Source organism: Lithobates pipiens, unplaced genomic scaffold (assembly GCF_037356315.1).
Source record: "Lithobates pipiens isolate NorthernLeopardFrog02 unplaced genomic scaffold, aLitPip1_a1.2 Scaffold_16, whole genome shotgun sequence".
NCBI classification, from domain to species: Eukaryota; Metazoa; Chordata; class Amphibia; order Anura; family Ranidae; genus Lithobates; species Lithobates pipiens.
In genome coordinates, this window is record NW_027507748.1 from 18,453,629 (window position 1) to 18,477,524 (window position 23,896).

A 23,896-nucleotide genomic window follows, 5' to 3' on the forward strand; every position below is an offset into this window, starting at 1 on the left:
ACAACCTGTAAACTGCACATATCTACAACCTGTAAATTGCACATATCTGCATTCTGTAAATCACATTCTGTAAATTGCACATATCTACAACCTGTAAATAGCACATATCTGCATTCTGTAAATCGCATTCTGTAAATTGCACATATCTACAACCTGTAAATCGCACATATCTACAACCTGTAGACTGCACATATCTACAACCTGTCAATGGCACATATCTACAACCTGTAAATAGCACATATTTGCATTCTGTAAATCGCATTCTGTAAATTGCACATATCTACAACCTGTAAATCGCACATATCTACAACCTGTAGACTGCACATATCTACAACCTGTCAATGGCACATATCTACAACATGCAAATTGCATATATATACAACCTGTAAATAGCACATATCTGCATTCTGTAAATTGCACATATCTACAACCTGTAAATTGCACATATCTACAACATGCAAATCGCACATATCTACAACCTGTAAATTGCACATATCTACAACATGCAAATCGCACATATCTACAACATGCAAATCGCATATATATATACACAACCTGTAAATAGCACATATCTGCATTCTGTAAATCGCATTCTGTAAATCGCACATATCTACAACCTGTCAATTGAACATATCTACAACCTGTAGACTGCACATATCTACAACCTGTAAATCGCACATATCTACAACCTGTAAACTGCACATATCTACAACCTGTAAATCGCACATATCTACAACCTGTAAATTGCACATATCTACAACCTGTAAATTGCACATATCGACAACATGCAAATCGCACATATCTACAACATGCAAATCGCATATATCTACAACCTGTAAATTGCACATATCTGCATTCTGTAAATCACATTCTGTAAATTGCACATATCTACAACCTGTAAATAGCACATATCTGCATTCTGTAAATCGCATTCTGTAAATTGCACATATCTACAACCTGTAAATCGCACATATCTACAACCTGTAGACTGCACATATCTACAACCTGTCAATGGCACATATCTACAACCTGTAAATAGCACATATTTGCATTCTGTAAATCGCATTCTGTAAATTGCACATATCTACAACCTGTAAATCGCACATATCTACAACCTGTAGACTGCACATATCTACAACCTGTCAATGGCACATATCTACAACATGCAAATTGCATATATATACAACCTGTAAATAGCACATATCTGCATTCTGTAAATTGCACATATCTACAACCTGTAAATTGCACATATCTACAACATGCAAATCGCACATATCTACAACCTGTAAATTGCACATATCTACAACATGCAAATCGCACATATCTACAACATGCAAATCGCATATATATATACACAACCTGTAAATAGCACATATCTGCATTCTGTAAATCGCATTCTGTAAATCGCACATATCTACAACCTGTCAATTGAACATATCTACAACCTGTAGACTGCACATATCTACAACCTGTAAATCGCACATATCTACAACCTGTAAACTGCACATATCTACAACCTGTAAATCGCACATATCTACAACCTGTAAATTGCACATATCTACAACCTGTAAATTGCACATATCGACAACATGCAAATCGCACATATCTACAACATGCAAATCGCATATATCTACAACCTGTAAATAGCACATATCTGCATTCTGTAAATCGCATTCTGTAAATTGCACATATCTACAACCTGTAAATTGCACATATCTACAACCTGTCAATTGCACATGTCTACAACCTGTAAATTGCACATATCTACAACATGCAAATCGCACATATCTACAACCTGTAAATTACACATATCTACAACCTGTAAATTGCACATATCTACAACCTGTAAATCGCACATATCTACAACCTGTAGACTGCACATATATCTACCAGCTGTAAATCACACATATCTACAACATGCAAATCGCACATATCTACAACCTGTAAATAGCACATATCTGCATTCTGTAAATCGCATTCTGTAAATCGCACATATCTGCAACCTGTAAATTCTATCTACAACCTGTAAATTGCACATATCTACAACATGCAAATCGCACATATCTACAACCTATAAATCGCACATATCTACAACCTGCAAATTGCACATATCTACAACCTATAAATCGCACATATCTACAACCTATAAATCGCACATATCTACAACATGCAAATCGCACATATCTACGACCTGCAAATCGCACATATCTACAACCTGTGAATAGCACATATCTGCATTCTGTAAATTGCACATATCTAACATGCAAATCGCACATATCTACAACCTGTAAATCTTGTTTGGGGGGCAGGTATGGGGGCTAATGCTGCCGACCACACAGCATTAACCCCCATACCTGCCCCCCCCAAACAAGATTTAAAAAAAGGGTTAATATTGGTGGTCAGCAGCATTAACCCCCCACCCCGCTAAACAAGATTTTAAAAATAAGGGTTATTATCGGTGGTCGGCAGCATACCCCCCCGACAAGATTAAAAAAAAAAAAAAGGGTTATTGTTAATGCAACACTTTTGCATAAAGACTGCTGCATCAGCAGCCCCAAGGACCCCACAGGCAGCACTCAAACAGGACCCGAACCCCGGACCCTCAGATCGAAAGCCGACTGGGCCACCGGACTCCTGAAACTCTAGGTGTAACCTAGAGAAAAAATTGCAGAAATCACTCTGCTCTTAACATTGTTCCTGCCAGACTTTGAGAATGGCAGGACCTTTGCCTTCACTCAAACGAGTGGGGGTGCTTCTTCATGAGAAGGCCTTAGCATTCTGCTTCATGGGCTCTCTGCCCCAAGATCCTGGTGCTGCCCCTGTTGAGACCACCTAAAAGGCAGATACCCCAGGCATTAGGAGAGGCTTCATGATTAAAGGAGAACTGTTTGAACCTCCTTTATTGATAGAGAGCTTTACCCCTTTTGGATGTACTTATGCACTCTAAATAGTCATACCCCAGGAAAGGACACAGACTGGCTAAGGGTTTTCACCTGGTGCTTCGCTGATCAATCTCAGCTATGGACTGCTGCAAAAATGCACTAGTCCAAGTATAAGCCATAGGGCTTAAACAATTGAGTCCTTCATAGCATCTGTGAGACACAGCGTGTCAAATACTCCAGCCCCCTGCCGGGCCTGCTGATCAGGCACAACTTTCAGGTATCTCACACCTGTTCCTAAACCCCTTTGGGTCCACATTCCAATGCATTGGTGTGACTCAAAATGTGCTCCACCACAATAGTGGAGCAGACGTTAAAGGGTTTGTGGACTGAGCTACTCCAATTGCAGCCAGAACCACAAAAGATATCTTGTCTTTAAAAGGAAAATTCAACCTTAACTTGCTGGATCCTTTAACATCAGTTCATTATCCACTGGACATGTGAGACTCTGCTCACTGAGGTGATTGCAGCATTAATAGCTGGAACCCCCCATTTCTTTCATAGAAATGTTTCCATCCAGAATACATAAGCTATGCATGAATAGGAAAAAAACATCCCCAGGTGGGAGAGGTTCAAATGCACCCTATTAGAGGTAGATACCTCAGGAGCCTGTGGCAGGCAACAAAGGGTTAAGTAAGGGAGTAGACAAACACCTGACTTGTGCGGCTACTCCCTCCCTGTTAGGATCCTCTGAAGAGGAAAAATAAGTATCTTCCAATTTTTGGTAAGATCTACCTGATCCCCAGCCTCCTGCACCTCAACAAAAGGGCCCAGAGGACTAGATAGGAATCTGCTATGTTTAGTTCTACTATGGAGAGACATCATAGCAATAATCTCTTAAATGGTAGAAGAAAAACCTGTTTGTATGAAATACACAGGGACACAAGTGTTCTACCCTTGACGGCTTCATCTGACTGGCCGTATTCAATGTGGTCTGTCACAAAGGCTTTGATTAGGGCATGAAAGGGTAAAAATATAACACACCGGCTGGTTGTGAGCGGACCATGTATTATATGATTCTATCCCCCCAGCTTTCTGCTCATTATCACTGCAATAATATAAAGGGAAATACATCATATAAACTCACCCGACGTATCATGTAGATAATCCCTATTATTATTATTAATATTATTATTAGGACAGCTACAACACAAATAGCAGCAGTGACACCTTGATTTCTTCCATCTGCTTCATAATCTGTGATAAAATAAATGTGATTTAAAAAAATGTGTAAGACTTAAAGTATTTCTATACATACTACTAATATAGACACATTTACACATTAGAAATTTTTTTGTTAACACAGGGTTGTTATACACTGTTCCACAGGGTGTGTGTGTGTGGAGTGAATGTTACTCAGAGCAGCCTGTACAGGAGACTGTCTATTGCACAGCATGCCTGTACTTCCCACAGGCCGACACATCCCCCCCACCCAGCATTGCTGTGTTAAAGGGTTCATTAACCCCAGGCCTCAAGTCGCATGGGGACGGAGTTCCTGTACTCCTGAACTAAGTTCCCATTAGTAGCAAGACTTTGAAGTATGTGAGTTGTGTGGCAGGTGCTACACCAGCAGCCGCCGACACAGCTCGCAATAGTAAGTGCCGCATACCTGACCATTCAGGCATTGCCAGTAGTGGGCCCCATGACAGCTTCTGCTTCAATCTACCTGTCAATCACAGCTAGCTGCCGGGTAGATCAGGTCTAGGTCTAGCTGACGGGTAGATCAGCTATTCTGCTCACAGGACATGCAGGGAGAGAGGTGAGCTGAGGGAGGAACATCAGTTTGGGGTGGTAAAGCTGAGCACAATACCTGGCAAAGTTTAATGCCCAGAGGGAAGTTTATGTGTAAATATATGAAGGGTTGGAATAGCAGCGAGTGTATTTTTTTTTCTTCGGTGGGGGAGTGGATCTAGGGTGGGAGTTCCCACACTTTTTTCCCCAGGACTTGAACCCTGATTAACCCCACATGTGCAAATCACTGGCAGTCCCTCTATTCTAGACAGGCACAGCAAGTCTTTTATAAAAACGAGCATTATAAATACAGATTTAGGGAGATCTTCAGGTCACGTGACTCGCGGCCGCTGTATACCTCCAATATATGGCTTCTGCAGATGGGGCGGAGATCTCCCTCTGTCATCGGCCAGGGAGATCACATGGCCGCTCAGCCCCTGCTGTAGTAGCCCTGGAGACCGGCCGCAAGTCACGTGACCGGCCTGAAGATCATGCTAACTGTATTTACAACGCTCATTTTTATAAAACACTTATACAGTGTGCTATGTCCGCCTATAATAGAGGGGCTGGCAGTGAACATTTTGTAAAATTTTATCTATGTATACTAATAGCGACGGAATGGGGAGAGGGCAGAGACAGACACAGAACTGACAGGCATGGAGGGGGGAGAGAGGAGAGCTGAGAGCAGAGGTCAGCTGTGGATGACGGAGGAACATACACTGACCACAATGATCAGGGCTCAGCAGCCCATATTTTCGTGGTCAGTACAGAAAGGGGGGGGGGATAAAGGAAGTGGCAGGTTCAGGGAGGTTTTTAAAGTTTAGAGGAAGGGCAGATTACACAGCACAATCACAGTGCTGTGCTGTTTAATTTGCTTCAAGGGACCAGAATCCATTTTTTTGATTGATAGACAGCAGGTTCTACTGAAAGCTGCCATCAACACAGAAGGGCACAGGGCGGGCGAAGCAGCCAAATTGACTACAGTTCTGGAAGACTAAGCAGCACACAGCTACATAAACTGCTGACACCAGCACAGATCTGCTTTGTGCTTAGCGTGTTCAGTTTAAATTTGCATAGAAGGGGTACCGGCAGGATTACCAGATATTTCCTCATCAAAATAAAGAAAAACAGAAAATATGGATTTACCAGCATATATATATAAAAAACACAAACGGCTATCTTTAGTATTAAAGTGGTTGTAAAGGCAGAAGTTGCATTCCATGCATTAAGATAAAAAGCCTTCTCCCCCCTCCATACTTACCTGACATCCATCTAGATCCAGCGATGATGCAGGAGTGTCTCGGCTGCCTGGGACTCTCCCTCCTCATTGGCTCCCACTGCTGCCAAAGTCAGTCAGCCAATGAGGAGAGAAAGGGGGAAGGGTGGGGCCAGCCACAGCTCTATGTCTGATTGGACACGGAGCTATGGCTTGGTGTGGGTGCCCCAATAGCAAGCCGCTTGCTGGAGGGGCACTCAACGGGAGGGAGGGGCCAGGAGTGATGGCGAGGGACCCGAAAAGAGGAGAATCGGGGCTGCTCTGTGCAAAACCCTTACACAGGGCAGGCATGTTTATTTTATTTTTAGTTAAAAATAAACAGGAGACTTTATTATCACTTTAAGTTAGGGGGTAACACACTTTAAATATACTATATGTGTTAAATATACAATGTATCAGTTTGTATGGTTGGTGGTCATGTGACATCTCACCTGTATAATCCTCCATCAGGCAAGCAGAGAAGAGACAACATGACACAATGTTACTATTCGGTGTCACCCTCCTACTATGACCCCCCAGAGAAGAGGAGACAGGGCCCCCCATCTATAACACCCCCATACATGGAATATAACATGATCCCCCCATAGTCACCAATACCTCCTGTTATCAGGACTTTGCTGAATACGGGATCATCGATGAGTCGGTATTCCCGGATCTCCTCACTGACCGGGTTTGTGATCCTGACCCGGAATCTCCTCTCGGCGTCGTCTCTCTGCACACTGGGGATAATCAGCGTCCTATTGTCATCTATCAGCCGGTATCTTTCAGGGATCGGCTCCCCGTCCACCTCCCAGGTCACAGCGCTCTCTTCTCCAGAGAACTGGACTCTCACAGCGACCTCCTCTCCCAACCGGCTGAAGTTACTGGTGATGTTGGAGATGAGAACCGGATCTGGAATTATCAAGAGAAGAAGAAGTCACCAACACAGAGCCCAGATACATGGAATAGAGTGCTAGCTCATGCATTGATCATTATTTAAGCAATCCCCAGACCCTCCCTTACATTCAGTCCTCTGTAATTAAATTTTCCCCATAGAGTACAATGAAGTATCTAGTATTAGTTAATCACACTCAACTGGACTTGTCCTGTAACGTTAAAGAGGTTTTACTACTCTTCCCAGGAGCTTTTACAGCTACGAGTGTCAGGAACTAGGGATGCACTGAAATTTCCGATATAAAATTATGTTTTCGGCACATTGCTTAAAGAAAAGAAATTTGCTGATAATGGTTCCAAAAGTTGCGCATGCGCAGTAGCGGTGCGCTCATCCGACGCTGGAGTTTGGAGCACTTTCCTCGCGGATGTTCCTCGTGGTTGAGACTTGAGACGCAGTTTTGACTTGGGAGATGGCTGCATTGGAGAGTGGGCACCATCTCTCCTGGATGACTACTATTCGCCGGTGAGCATTCTCTTTAACTACTGACAAACAATCCATCTAGTACTATAAACACATAAAAACACACATACATACACACATATATATATATATATATATATATATATATATATATATATAATAGAATTTGTTGCTCTAAAAGCAAAATAAACCTATAAAACAAAAAATAGCTGCTAACACAAATATTGCTGGAAACAATATAAACACAAATATAAATTATGATATAGCGCTCTTAAGCCGCGTACACACGGGCGGACTGTCTGGCCTACTCAGTCCGCCGAAACACATTTCAGCAGACAGTCCGCTCGTGTGTGTACTTCAGCGGACTTTTTCAGCGTGCAGTCTGGCGGACTAAGTATTTCGGAATTTCTGTAATACTGTCCGTCGGACTCGCATTTCGGCGGACAATCCGCCCGTGTGTGTGCCAGTCCGCCGTACTTTTGAAATGAGCGGACTTTTCCCGTCCGGAGAAAAGTCCGCTCATTTCGAGCGGGTCTCCAGGTAGGCGGGGCCCGCGAAGGATACGTCGCTGGCCCTGCCGCCTGGTATGGACTTAAAGGGGAACCCCAACGCCGAAAAAAACGGTGTGGGGGTCCCCCCCAAGTCCACAACAGACCCTTGTCCGAGCACGCTACCCGGCCGGCCAGGAAAGGGGGGCGAGCGAGCGCCCCCCCTCCTGAGCCGTACCAGGCCGCGTGCCCTCAACATGGGGGAGTGCCTTGGGGAAGGGGGGCCGCGCGGCCCCCCCCACCCCAAAGCACCTTGTCTCCATGTTGATGAGGACAAGGGCCTCTTCCCGACAACCCTGGCTGTTGGTTTTTGGGGTCTGCGGGCGGGGGGCTTATCGGAATCCGGGAGCCCCCTTTAATAAGGGGGCCCCCGGATACCGGCCCCCCACCCTATGTGAATGAGTATGGGGTACAATGTACCCCTACCCATTCACCTGTAAAATAAAAGTACCAAAAAAACCACAACACACGAGATAAAATATTTTATTGCACAGCTCCGGGGATCTTCCGTCTTCGGGGGTCTTCTCGCCGGACTCCTCCGCTATCTTCTTGTAGCTCTTTTGCTAGCGGAGGAGTCCGGCTTTCTTCCTCGCCGCCGGCCTCTTCTCCCGACTTCGGGGGTCTTGTCCCCCTCTTAGGTTCTTCTGCCGGGCCACCGCGCCTTCTTATAGCTCTTTTACAGGCGGTGGCCCGGTCTTCTGTCGCCGCCGTCGTCGCCGCCTTCTGTTCTTCTTCTTCTTCTTCTTCTCCAGGAGATGTTGCCTCGACGATCTCTCCGGCCGGAATGCCAGGGCCGCGCTGCGCGGCCACTTATATAGGGACAAGGGGCGGTGTCACATGGCTTTATGTCACATGGGTTGGTCACATGGGTTGATGTCACATGGGGACTATGACATCGTAAGGGGGCGGGGTCACCATGTGACACCAACCCATGTGACATAAAGCCATGTGACACCGCCCCTTGTCCCTATATAAGTGGCCGCGCAGCGCGGCCCTGGCATTCCGGACGGAGAGATCGTTGAGGCAACATCTCCTGGAGAAGAAGAAGAAGAAGCGGACTTAGTACGCCGTATTAGTCCGCTCAAAAAGTGGTGTGTGTGGTCAAGTCCGTTCATTCGAAAGTATGACGGACTGTTCGTCGGATTGTCTGACGGACTAAGTTGGCCAGACAGTCCGCCCCGTGTGTACGTGGCTTTAGAAAATGAAAACAATATATGGAAAACGAAATTATTTAAAAGTTCAATTTAATAATTAGCGACTTCCAATGCGATATCCTTGGATATGGTAATCAGATTCATACGTAGAAGAGGGAATGATCATAATCCATTTCATACGCAAAAGAAGGGGTGGAACCGTCACCAACACCCAAAATCACTGACTCTTACCATCAGTCTGCAGATATAAATGCATGTAGTGGATCAAAAAAGAGAGGCGATCTTCTATGCTGATTTCCCTTCATCTACAAGAACGTAATCCTCTCAAAGAAAATCATCCAATGGGAAAAGAATTCCTATTCCTGCTTAGTGGGCACTTCACTTCCCAGGAATTCATCTGGTTGTTAATTTTCAGACCAATAACCATAAAAAATATAAGAAAAGTGGTCTCATTGCGCAGATTTACTGATAGGTCAATACCCTTTTATTAAATAAAATGATGTTCAACTCACATTTAAGATGAGGTAAAAAAGCATCAGATAACATTCAGCAACAGATGAGAAAAGAATGAAGACCACTCCCGTGCTCCTTCTAGTGTCACAAGTCCCAAACACGCCCGATGTTTCGCCACCAACGTGCGTCCTCAGGGGCATGACCGTGACAATAGAGAGAGAGCTATAAATACAAATAATACCAATCAATCAATTAGTAGTTTACCTTTGTGCAGGTGTCATTCTGTGGCTGTAATGAGCAGCTCAATTCAAATCCCTGCATTCCCGCCATGTTCTAAATGTGTTCCACCACAAACAAACAGGGGAAAAAAAACCTGACGAACCACTTCCGGTCCGCCGTGCGCCTCAAAACACCGGAACTTCCGGTTTCAAGATGCGCTCCAGCGGCCCGAGCTAAATAAAACCTCCATAAAGAACCTATTTAAATAAATAAATTATCCCCTGCATTACGAAGCCGCCCTACCCACAAAATAGCCCAACCTAACGAGCATCCCAGGGCATCAAGCTCCCGAGATTTGACCTGTACGGTCGCCTGGTGAACCCGGAAGTGATATGCGTCTCACGACGCCACACTTCCGATATAGACCTGCGTTCCAGCTCTCGGAACCACCGCACAAATCGCGTACTTCCGGTTGATCATAGAGCGATCAGTAGCATGAGAGTGGACTTCTCAGCACAAACTTGTATAGTAAAAGCCACGGCAACAATATACATGCTAGCGACTTAGACCAAAACGCTCACCAAAAACGGCAAGCACAGAAGCAGGGGTATATATTTAAAGATGGAAACACACATATTCCAATTTAACATGAATAGTAATCCCCCATAGCTATAACAGGAATAAAAAGTATAAAAATGCTATATGGCCGTTTAATAAAAAACGCCGAAAAAAGTTGCTAGTAATCATAATGAGAAAAAACAAACAACAATTTAAGTCTAAAAATGTAAATATGGAGCAGCAGAAAATAAATTTCTTACGAAACAAAAAGAAGAATATTAAAAGAAATTTTTTTTTTTTATCATTTAAAGTATAAAAAGACAAATATGCATTTTTTTCCTTTTTTACGAGGAATATATGTATATAAGATAATGGCATCAGAGAAAAGAGAAGAAACTATCCCCTCAAAACCATAAAATACATCATGTTATACACCTATCCACCCAAGGATCAAGTATAACTATATGGGGAAAAGACCGTGATCACCATAAAGGAGCAAAGGAGTGGTATCCATGTACATAAAACACTAATAATAAAGAATAAAAAATAATAAAAATAAAAAAATATATAAATAAAAGAAATATAATATATAATAAAATAAAAATGAACAAAAAATAATTTTTCATAAATTTTTTAGTGAAGCACTTAAAAAGCCTAAATCATAGGAAGTAATCACCATCAGTTGTTGCTAATAAATGCATTCACATCCCACTCGACATTCATGCCGAATGGGGCGTAACACTGGGTTTGATAAATCCATTTTGTTTCGAGATGTGAGATTTCACGTACCATATTACTGCCCCTCCAGTGCCCCTGGAATCTATCAGTGCCCATAAAAATGGTACCTTGAGGGTTCTTATCATGCTTTAGGGCAACATGTTTCGATAGACTGTGTTTTGGGAACCCCTTCTTAATATTGGCTATGTGTTCTTCCAGCCTAACATGTAATTGTCGTTTGGTCCTCCCAATGTACTGTTTCGAACAAGGGCACTGTATCAAATAGACTACATATTTCGAGGAGCAAGTAATAAACGGCTTTATCTGAAACGTTTCCAGTGTAGAAGTTGATTGGAACGTTTCAGTTCTCCTACACGTAAGGGAGTTCAATTTACACACGGGACACTTCCTACATGGAAAAAAACCACCCATGTTTTGAAAGAAAGTAGACTTCCTCGGTGGACTGATGACATTAGGGGCCAACTGTAGTCGTAAAGGGGGCACTCCCCGATAGACGACTTTGGGACGTTCAGGTAGCAAAGAGCTAAGAATTCTATCGCCTTTGAGTACATTCCAGTATTTAGACATTATGGTTTTAATGTCATAATATTGATTTGAATAACCCGTGACGAATGAGAATCTGAAGGATTTATCCTCAACCTTCTCTCTCGTCCCTAGCAACTCCTCCCTATCTCTATATAGGGCCGAAAGAAAAGCTTTCTCAAGGACTTCATCCTGGAACCCCTTTTCGATAAAACGGGCCCTCAGAATAATCGCTTCTTTAAAAAAAATCCTCAACTTCGGTGCAATTGCGACTTAATCGTAGAAACTGACTTTTCGGAATAGAATCCAACCAGATCTTATGGTGGCAGCTATTAACATTAATAAACCCATTACGGTCAGTTTCTTTGAAAAAGGTCTTAGTAACAATCTTCTTATCTATCACCCTGATGTTCAAATCCAAAAAATGAATTTCTTTGCTACTAGCTTCAAAAGTCAAAACTATGCCCCTATTATTTCTATTCAGCCCCTGAATAAAATCTCTTAGGGACTGTAGACTACCTTTCCATAGGAGGAGGATGTCATCAATATATAGTTTCCAGAGAACCAACTCAGGTTTGGCCTCCCGATATATGACATCCTCCTCCCATTTGGCCATGAATAGATTATCCATACTAGGGGCAAATTTAGCCCCCATGGCAACACCTCTTTTTTGGACATAATATGAACCATCGTACCAAAAATAATTTTTTTCCATGGCATATTTGAGAAGACTCATAATAAAATCAATCTGTTGCGGATGCAAGGTATCATGTTGTAAAAAATACTCAACAGCCTCCATTCCATGTTCATGAGAGATAATTGTATATAGGGAAGATACATCCGCTGTCGCAAAAATAAAGGCATCATCCCAACAAATATCTTTCAACAGATTTATGACCTGCTTAGAATCCCTAAGATACGATGGTGTATTAATCACCAGGGGCTGCAAAAAATTATCAACATATTTGCCCACCCTGGAAGTAACCGAGTCAATTCCACTGACTATCGGCCTTCCAGGGGGGCTAATCGGTGTGCGTGGCACAATTGGAATTAAAAAGGCTTTTTCTTTTTTCGAAATAATACCATTCAAATGACCCCTATCCACAATTTCCACCAGATCCTTTCTATATTGTATTATAGGATTCCCTTTTAACAAAGAGTAAGTAGCTGTATCGGCCAAAAGTTGTGCCATCTCGGCCCTATAGGCTTCTTTGTCTAGAATGACAATTCCCCCCCCCCCTTATCCGCGGGGCGAACTATGATGTCATTTCTGTTTTTAAGTGTTTCCATACCCTTTTTAAATGTGTATTCTTGTTTACTTTTTTTAACGTGTAACTCCTGTAGGTCTTTTAAGACTAAATCTTTAAAAACTGCAACCGCTGGTGCCATAGGGCCTGGAGGGTTGAAGAGAGAAGCATTTGATAAACAAGTATGCCTAATCTCACTAGGGACCACAATATTATTAGTAAAGGGATTCCCAACCATGTACCTCTGGATGTTGATTTTTCTAATGAATTTTTGAACATCTATAAAAGTTTGAAATTTATTTAGAGGTTTGGGGGGGGCAAATTTTAAACCGTGGTTTAAGACATGTTTCTCCTCATTGGTCAGAACTGTTTGGCTCAGGTTAAATAAGCCGGAATCCTTTAAATGCGCTTCCTTTTTTGTGCAGATCCGCCTCCCCCCTCTGGTACCCCTTTTGGGTTTAGGCTTCTTTTGTAATTCTGAGCCCCTTGAAAAAAACTTTTTTCTCCTATAGGTCTACCTCCTCCACCACCTGGTATAGCAGTTGGGGGGTACCGTGGCTCCTGCCACCAATCATTAGGCGTTCTAGGAGATCGGTTATTTCCCACATAGCTATTATTATTCCATTGACTGGGATACTCAGTGAGATAACGATTGTCCACATATGGACCATCCCTCCACTCAAGTGGGCCAAACCGATTTTGGGTATTTAATGGCGGAGGTTGGAATGGTTTCTGGTTCCCCCCTCGATTCTTTCCACCTCCTCTCCCACTGCCTTTAACAGATGGTCCGCGTTGTTGGAGATGACCAGTATCCTGGCCATTAACAAGTGGTTGGCTTGAGTTACCATTAGATAATCCAATGGTAGTACTCTGGTGGTCCTGAACCTCCATAGAGGATTCAACACCCCCACCTCCCACTGCATTGGCTCCTACCGTTTTTTTAGACTGCCATTTAAAAACTTATTTTTTTTGGTAGTCGTCTAAATCCCTAAGGTATTTTTCTTCTTTTTATTTCGCTGTTCAATCCCCTCTTTTTCAAGATATTTTCTCAGAGACTCAGATTTCTCCAAATATTCTCCGGAATCTTTGAATGGTTTCAGATTTTCCCTAAGGGCGTTAACCTCAGCATCAACCCTCTGCAATTTCTCCAGTTTTTTCCCCACCAACTGCACCCACTTCCAGGCAGACCGCCGCAGATGCCCCGCCCCCCACCCCCGTTGTGTTCTGGGAAACACACAGTTCCCAGAGGCACAGTGGGGAACCATAAGAGACGCGCAGCGCGACTCGCGCATGCGCAGTAGGGAACCGGGCAGTGAAGCTGTAATGCTTCACTTCCCGATTCCCTGACAGAGGATGGCGGCGGGGGCAGCAGCGAGACGAGCGATCGCTCGTCATCTGCCACCGACATCGCTGGACCCTGGAACAGGTAAGTGTGATTTTATTAAAAGTCAGCAGCTGCAATATTAGTAGCTGCTGGCTTTTAATATTTTTTTTTTAGGTGCAGAACCGCTTTAATGAGCCATGAATGGGGATGGATGAAAATGGATGATCATAGCTGGGCATGGCTGAGCACTGATGTTGCATGGATGATCACTGATGTGGTACATATGAGCACAGATGTGGTATGGATGAGCAGAAATGGGCAGAGATCAGTGCTGTGGGCACTTCAGATCCAGCCCACAGTGTTGCTCCTTCCATGTCCGGTTCATCTCATCCCCTCTCTTTGCACCGACTGGTAGAGTGTGTGAGGAGAGGGGAGGAGCTGAACCAGACATGCTGTGGTCTGTTGACAACTGATCGCTCCATCATTGGATGGAGCAATCACGTGGTAAAGGGCCATTGTCATTAGCCCTTTACCCCATTCCATTACAGACAGTCACAGACATTCCCGGGTGCAAACCCCGGGGGTGCAATTCTGGGCAAGCATCATACAATGACCTCCCAGAGTTATTCGACTGCGCTGTAGCCGTCATTTGGCTATGGCCCAGTCGGAAACTGGTTAAAGTGTTACTAAATCCAGTAATATGAAAATAATTCATATGCCCCGCCCACAGCTTATAAATCTTTTTACATTAAAATATTGCCACTATATACCTTTTTGGCTGATCTGTATACCACGGTCACATGATAAACTGCACAGTTTGTCCAGAGCTGTATGTTCAGGTAGGAGATTTCCACTATTTCCTGTATACACACCCTCATGTGTGATGCCAATATCATATGACCCAGCTAGCTCTGAGAACAAGGAAATGTTCTCTCCAGCAAGAGACTAAACTGAGCATGTGCAGGTTGGCTATTGCCTGTGTTAGCTGGACTTCCCCAGATAGACAGTGCAGGGAGGGGGGAGGATCTGTGCATACAGGATCAAACAGCTTTAGTCCATCCAGTTCAACCACAAAAAATGTTTTTTATTATGAGTATTATGTCTTATTTTATTGCCATCTTGTTTGATAACCGAATGTTCAGGGGTTGTAAATCTTTCAAATAAAAAGTTTGTCAGAATCAGGCATGTGCAATTAGTTTTGTTACGAATTAATTTTCGGATGAATTTCGGCATATTCTTTTATTCGGAAGCATCCGAATGAACAAAAGACTCTTGACTAAAATGATTTTTCAGAAAGAACGAAAACCCAAAAGAACGGAAACCCAAAAGAATGAAAAATGGTTCAATCTACGAGTTTAACAAATCAATTACATTCGTATCATTTTGTTTTTTTGTATTTTCTATTATAATTCAGTTATTAACCATCATTATAATTTTTAATATTATAATAAACTATTAAATTATAGGTATTAGACTTTCCTTTCAAATATGGCTAAAGTAACCGCTAGTGAACCTAACAAATACGAATGCATCCGAAGTTACTAATAATCCGAAGTAACGAATGCCAGTGGCGGCTGGTGAAGTTTTAAGATGGGGGGCGCTAGACCCCCCCCCAACCCTTTTGACCCCTCACACTTCTCATAAGCCACACCCCTAATAGAATCCACCAACTCTGTCCCCTGTAGTACATCATATACCAGGCTGTACATTATACACTGGGCTCTATAATTCATATACCAGGCTCTACAATATAGGCAGGGCTCTGTACATCATATACCAGGCTGTACATTATACACCGGGCTCTGTACATCATATTCCAGGCTCTACATTATACACAGGGCTCTATACTTCATATACCAGGCTCTACATTATAGGCAGGGTTCTGTACTTCATATACCAGGCTGTACATTATACACAGGGCTCTATACTTCATATACCAGGCTCTACATTATAAGCAGGGCTCTGTACATCATATACCAGGCTTTACATTATACACAGGGCTCTATAATTCATATACCAGGCTCTACAATATAGGCAGGGCTCTGTACATCATATACCAGGCTGTACATTATACACAGGGCTCTGTACATCATATATCAGGCTTTACATTATACACAGGGCTCTATACTTCATATACCAGGCTCTACATTATAGGCAGGGTTCTGTACTTCATATACCAGGCTGTACATTATACACAGGGCTCTATACTTCATATACCAGGCTCTACATTATAAGCAGGGCTCTGTACATCATATACCAGGCTGTACATTATACACAGGGCTCTATATTTCATATACCAGGCTCTACAATATAGGCAGGGCTCTGTACATCATATACCAGGCTGTACATTATACACAGGGCTCTGTACATCATATATCAGGCTCTACATTATACACAGGGCTCTATACTTCATATACCAGGCTCTACATTATAAGCAGGGCTCTGTACATCATATACCAGGCTGTACATTATACACAGGGCTCTGTACATCATATACCAGGCTCTACATTATACACCAGGTTCTAATGGCACATCAATCTATCTGACAGCCCAGTCACACTCCTCCTTCACCAGAGAAAAAAAAAAACAGGAAACACAAAAAAAAGTGCTCGGGAAACAGCAATAGGCAGAGGTCACCGCAGACAATGAAGTACAAGAAAGCCTAATAAAATAAAACAAATACAGTCATCACATTTAGGGACTGTAATAATGCAATATCTTACATGTTTGCCTTTGGTGGTGGGATCAGAGGGATGATGGTGATCAGGGACAGAGGAATGGAGTTGGGGTGGGGAGTTGGATCAGGGACAGAGGGATGGTGGGTTGAATGGGGTCAGGGACAGAGGGATGGTGGGTGGAATGGGGTCAGGGACAGAGGGATGGTGGGTGGGATGGGATCAGTGACAGAGGGATGGTGGGTGGGATGGGATCAGTGACAGAGGGATGGTGGGTGGGATGGGATCAGGGACAGAGGGATGGTGGGTGGGATGGGATCAGGGAAAGAGGGATGGTGGGTGGGATGGGATAAGGCAAAGAGGGATGCTGGGTGGGATGGGATCAGGGACAGAGGGATGGCGGGTGGGATGGGATCAGGGACAGAGGGATGGCGGGTGGGATGGGATCAGGGACAGAGGGATGGCGGGTGGGATGGGATCAGGGACAGAGGGATGGTGGGTGGAATGGGATCAGGGACAGAGGGATGGCGGGTGGGATGGATCAGGGACAGAGGGATGGTGGGTGGGATGGATCAGGGACAGAGGGATGGTGGGTGGGATGGATCAGGGACAGAGGGATGGATCAGGGACAGAGGGATGGTGGGATGTATCAGGGACAGAGGAATGGTGGGTGGGATGGATCAGGGACAGATGGATGGTTGGTGGGATGGATCAGGGACAGAGGGATGGATCAGGGACAGATGGATGGTCAGTGGGATGGGACCAGGGACAGGGGCAGCTAGCACAGTGAAGCTGATGGCAGATTAGCCTAGTGTTAGTTTTCCTGGAGAGATAGGCTGTGTCAGCTGCAGCTGTTCTGTGACTGAATGGCTGTGACCGGGATGCTCAGTAGTATGCACAGATCTCCTGTTCACTGAGTTAGCAAACTGAATATCAAAGCTGCCTGGCGCGCTCTCCTACCTGACAGCTCCGCTCCATGCAAAGAACGGAGCTGCCGACATCACTTCCGGTTTTCGTTTAGCCCACAAATTCCGGAAGTAACCTCTAAATGTAAACAACAATGCTCCCGCCCATAGTTATTAGCATTGCGCCACATGGTGGGTTAAAAGCCCGCAAATGAAGCTCCATGGATGCAATCTTGTGATTGCATCGATGTGGCGCTTCTCTTAGTGCACTGCAACCGGCGCCACAGTGTACTATGTTAAATTACTTTTTTTTAACGTCTTAAATGGCCCGCCTTTTTTTTTTTACTTTTTTTTGTTTTCTGACACTACAGGAGGGGGGGGGGGGGGGGCGGCACCCAGGCGCCCCCTATGGATGGGCCACCACTGACGAATGCCGTTCATAACGGATGATCCAATAAACGAAAAAAATGAATGTAATGAAACTAAACACATTTTTTGGTAGTACACGTGTCTAGTCACAATTGTGATCTTTATTCTAAGCAAACAAATTGTGATTCTCATTTTATCCAGAATCGTGCAGCTCTAGTCCACACCATAGATGTGCGCAGCCTATTGCATTAGGGGTGAGCACCCCAGAACACAAACACACAAGCGTATGTCAGCAGAGCAGTGGATAGTGTAAGTAGTTCAGTGGACGGTGTCAGAAGTTTTTATTATTTTTTTACAGCCCTGTTGGGGGGCTTGGTATCATTTAAAGAATCTAAACAGACATCTGATGTTTCACTTTTTAGACAGAGAAAGGGACTAAGGACAGAGATTCCCCAGTCCCTTTCTCTGCAGCCTCAGCTGCACTACACAGTGACTGAATGGGAAGTGCTCAGTGCTGAGTGGCTTCCTGTTCCGTCACAAAACTGAAGCTTAGTGTATTATGCTTCAGTTAAGAATGAACACAGGAGCGATCAGTACAGATCACGCTCTGTGTTTACTCAAAAAAAGAAAGGGGATGATTAATGAAGTATTTACTGGCCTCTTCCCCCACTCTCAATCCTGAAACACCCCCCGCAGCATTCGGTGGGAGGGGAGAGGAGAGGAGGGAGAGGAGAGACGGGGTGCCAGGAAGCAGGGGAAAGTGGCACCACACAAGATGATTAGAGAGTGCGCCCAGGCACACCCTGTGCCTATGGTCCACACTAATCCACTTGTTTTCTGTTTTACCCTTTAGTGCCCACAAAGAGGACACTATGCCCACACCCCTCCAGTGCCATGCTGAGTAGGACAGTTGGGTAGATATCAGTGGGGAATACTGGAAATCTATTACATGAAGAACTTGTTTCCTCTCCTCACTCATCCTGTTTAGTAGACACTTTTTCCCCATAGAGTACAATGCAGTGGAGAGAAGTGTGATGTAGTATATGGACTCTTACCCAGAACACGGATCTCTGTAGAGGACAATAGATAATCCTTATCATTGTAAATGTAACACCAGGTCTCATACACACAGGAGTCGTCCCTCCTGGCGGGTGTCAGCTTCCAGCAGCCACTGCCTGCGTGCAGTCGGATTCTGAGGTCATGATAATTAGTGTATTTGTAATGCGGGAAATACTCGATCATCGTCTTCTCCTTCTCTCCGCACTTTCTGTACAGCTCCATTTTACCTTTTTTAAGGGGACATTTCATATGACAGTCAGTGATGTCTGATCCGCTCTGTACATACATCGTTCCTGATGACACTGATATGATCATCATACACAGGAGACCTGGGAGGAGAAGACAGATCAGAAATGTGAGCAGAACTTTCATAGTGTCACAAAATTCCATCTGAAATTTCTGGTGTCATGAATATGAACAGAAGCAAGAAAAACATAAAAGTCCCAGCAGAGCCGAGGAACATAAACATAACGATCATCCCAACGCCTCATTAGCTCCAGTTCTTAACGCTATAAATAATGCCTGTAAAGTGCCTAAAAACTGGCAGCCATGCCACCCCAGTGTGAGAGCCCGAGTGCTTTCACACTGGGGCGGTGCGCTTGCAGGACATTAAGAAAAGTCTTGCAAGCAGCATTTTTGGGGCTCCCAAAACATCCCTGTCTATTGGAATGGAAAGCACTTGGGAAGTGCCGCAATATGGGTGCTTTTAACCCCCTTAACCCCCTCTTGAGGTTTAAAAGTGCCCCACTAGCGGCGGGAAAGCGCCGCTAAAACTATGGTAAAGTGCTACTAAAACATGGTTGAGCGAGTTTGGGGTAGAGGAACTTGACTAGCCTGCACAGAGTCCTGACCTTAACCCGATAGAACACCTTTGGGATGAAACTTACTTATGCCTATTACACAAGGGTTGAATGTTGGCTGACATTGGCTGGTTCAATAAAAAAATGGTCGACATTCTGCCCATGGGTCTGGCAACCGGTCCATCAGAAGCCAGCTGTTTGGCTGGCTTCTGTCAGACCAGCATGCTGGGTAACCAGCAGCCAACCGGCTCCCGAGCACTGACCGGAGTGTTATGGTGGGGGGGGGGGTGTCATAACAAAATAGCTCAGCAGGGCAGATCGCTGTACTAACATTGAAAAACCACTGCATAAATTCAAAACTTTTTGGGGGGGAAAAAATACACTTTAATTATAATGCAAAAAAATAAATAAATAAATAAAAAACACTATATAACCCAATTTTTGGGTAAAATATAAAAGATGATGTTACACTGGGTAAATAGATAGCTAACATGTCACACTTTAAAATTGTGCACGCTTGTAGAATGGCAACAAACTTCAGTACTTAAAAAATCTCCATAGACAAAGCTTTAAAAAGGTTTACAGGTTACCAGTTTAAAGTTGGAGGAGATCTAGTGCTAGAATTATTGCTCACGCTAGAATGTTCGCGGTAATACCTCACATGTGGTGCGAACACCAATTACATGGGGTGTGCGACTTACGTATGTGTTTACTTCTGTGAGCAAACAGGGAGGGATAGGGGTGCTTTAAAAAAATAATTATTATTTATATATTTTTTACACTGCCCCTTTATTTTTTTAGATCACTTATTGCTTTTAAAAAGGAATATAAACATCCCTTGTAATAGCAATAAGGGATAACAGGTCCCCTTTATGGAGAGATCTGGGGTCTATAAAGGCGGCTTTCACACTGGAGTGGGTGGGGGTTGATGGTAAAATGCTGTTATGTTTTAGCGGAGCTTTACTGTTTTTACAGAGGTTTTTGGCCGATAACAGGGCAATTTTAACCCCCACTAGCGGCCAAAAATGGTTAAAATGATCCACAAAGTGCCGCAGTGCTTTGCTGACAGTTCAGTAGTGCTGTCCGTTCATTTCAATGGGCAGGAGCGGTGGAGGATTGGTGGAAAAGCGGTGGAGGAGCGGTGTATACACCGCTCCAAAAGATGCTGCTTGCTGGAGTTTTTTTTTGTTTTGTTTTTTAACGTCCTGCCAGCGCATCGCCTCAGTGTGAAAACACTCGGGCTCTCACACTGAGACTGCAGGGGAGGCGTTTTTCAGTCACTTTATAGGCACTATTTTTAGCCCAAAAGCACCTGAAAATGCCTCAGTGTGAAAGGGGTCTAAGACCTGTGGAGAAGTGACCCCATTTCACGGTGGGGATTAGCACTGTCACCCTGGTTTTTGTAAACAGAGGCATTCTGATTGCACACCTGTGGGCCAGGTTCATAAACATCCAAGGGATAGAGCTCAACGCTCCACTTGGAGACGGCTCCACCTGGCTGGCAGGAAGTCAGACCTCGGTGGTTTGGAGGCTCCCACTTGGAGACAAAAATTCTTAGTGAGGAGTCTGAAGGACTCCACCCTACAAACACAGGTGTGCGAGTGTTGGGAAGATGCCAATATTCTTTAAAGAGAAAGAATCACCTTGATATCTTCTTACAGACCCCAAACCTCCCTTTTACCTTTGAAAGCAAAAGATCCAAAAAAATAAATAAAAGTTAAACCTCAATTTTTTTTTTTTTTTAAAGCAAAAGGGTTTACTTTCACTCTAGACCAGAGGTCCTCCTAGATCGTAGAGGTGATCAGAGATGATCTGGAATTTCTTTACCTCTATGATGCACGAACCGTTGGATCGTTTCTCGGGCTCACCTGACATCACCCGGTGACCCCGCCCCTTGTCCCTATATAAGTAGCCGCACAACACGTCCCTGCCATTATGGCCAGAGAGATCGTTGTGGAAGAAGAAGAAAGAAGAAGAAGAAAGAAGAAGACCAGGCCAACGCTAGTAAAAGAGCTGGAAGAAGAAAGAGGAGGCCCAGCAAAAAGAACCAAAGAGCAGGACAAGACCCCTGAAATTGGAAGAAGACCCCCGAACGGCAGCGGCAAAGGAGAAAGCTGGGCTCCTCTGCTAGTAAAAGAGCAGAAGATAGCAGAGGAGTCCGGCGAAAAGACCTCCTGAAGACAGAAGAAGAGAAGACCCCCGGGAGCTGCCTAATAAAGTATTTTAAAAACCTGTGTTGTTATTTTTCTGTACACTTTTTTTCCCCTAGGTGAATGGGTAGGGTACATCGTACCCCATACTCATTCACATAGGGTAGGGGGCCGGAATCTGGGGGCCCCCTTATTAAAAGGGGGCTCCCGGATTCTGATAAGCCCCCCACCCACAGACTCCGACAACTAACGGCCAGGGTTGTCGGAAAGAGGCCCTTGTCCTCACCAACATGGGGACAAGGTGCTTTGGGATGGAGGGTGCCGCAGGACCCCCTTCCCCAAAGCACCTCCCATGTTGAGGTCACGCGGCCTGGTACGGCTCAGGAGAGGGGGCTCGCTCGTCCCCACCCCCTTTCCTGACTGGCCAGGCTGCGTGCTCAGATAAGGGTCTGCTATGGACTTTGGGTGGACTCCCACGCCATTTTTTCAGCATAGGGCTTCCCCTTTAAATCCATACCAGGTGACGGTGCTAGCGAGGTGTCAATCTCACTGATGGAGATGGCAACATTCACTTCCCTCACTAGTTCTGTCTACCTGGAGCCACGTTCAAAATTAACGGACTTTACTCCGTGTGTGGGCATGTCCGTTGATTTCTAAAGTCCGGCGGAATCCCACCATAGTGCAGCGGATTGTCCGCTGCAAAAGTCCAGTTGTGTGTGGACAGGTCCGCTCATTTGGAAAGTCAGACGGACCTTCGCTGCAAAGTTTGGCGGGTTGTCCGCCGGATTAAGTCCACCGGATAGTCCGGTCGTGTGTATGCGGCATTAATAGAACACCGGTGGCCACCACACCCAGTCGTACAACACTCTCATACACCATAGACAATGAGATCTCCCAAAAAACTATTCTAACAATCTAAGTGCTTAGAATAATTATATTCAAAAATCTATTATGAAAAAATTTCAGGACGATAAAAAACAAATGAATTACCATAGTTATCGGCATATAACACGCGCCAGCGTATAACACGCACCCCAAATTTAGGAGGGAATTTAAAAGAAAAAAAACTTTTAGGAGGGAAGTTTAAGGTAAAAAAAATTAAATTTAAATACCTATTAATGCAGCCTTGTCAGTGTCATTTGCAGCCTTGCATTGCAGCCTTGTTAGTCATTTGCAGCCTTGTCAGTAATTTGCAGCCTTGCATTGCAGCCTTGTCAGTAATTTGCAGCCTTGTCAGTAGTTTGCAGCCTTGCATTGCAGCCTTGTCAATCATTTGCAGCCTTGTATGTTATTTGCAGCCTTGTCAGAGTCTTTGCCATTTAAAAATGGCGCGGCCGAGATAGAGCAGATGTCCTGTGTATCTCGGCGGTGCTCGGTAGCTCTCGGTGGCTTTCGGCTATTTTCGGCCAAACTCGGCTTTCGGAAAGCCACAGAGAATGGCCGAGTGCGGCCGAAAATAGCCAAGAATGGCCAAAAATAGCTGAGAGTGGCCGAAAACAGCCGAAAGCCACCAAGAACGGCAGAGTAGGTTAGAGTAAAGTGCATGTAAAAATATAAAGTTTTGCCGATTAAATTCAAGGGGAGACAACAAACTAATATTTCCCTGTATAAGAATTTTCCTTATAACACAGTAGTCAAAAAATAGAGTCTATAGATCACAAGCTGGAATATATGGAATTTGACGATGATCAAGAAGATAAACGGCTTTTTAACAAAAAGTAGAACATCCCCTTCTAATACATGGGGGTGATACAGCTCACCGTTTTGGCGTCTTGATTCCAGTCACAACTTCTTTGATTTCCGGTCCATATAGATGGAGCCCACTTGTCTTCAAAATGGGACAGGGGCAGAGATGACTATGTAATGTCACCGTAC

General features: G+C 44.3%; 1 protein-coding gene across 1 annotated transcript in view; it reads right to left on the reverse strand.

The window, feature by feature from the left end:
- Nucleotides 1-23,896, reverse strand: part of LOC143981512 (uncharacterized) — a 392,182-nt gene that overhangs the window by 165,441 nt on the left and 202,845 nt on the right. Inside the window, exon 3 of the mRNA XM_077479381.1 lies at nt 6,544-6,837. Coding sequence (XP_077335507.1) covers nt 6,544-6,837 — 294 coding nt within the window. The remainder of the gene's footprint in view (nt 1-6,543; nt 6,838-23,896) is intronic.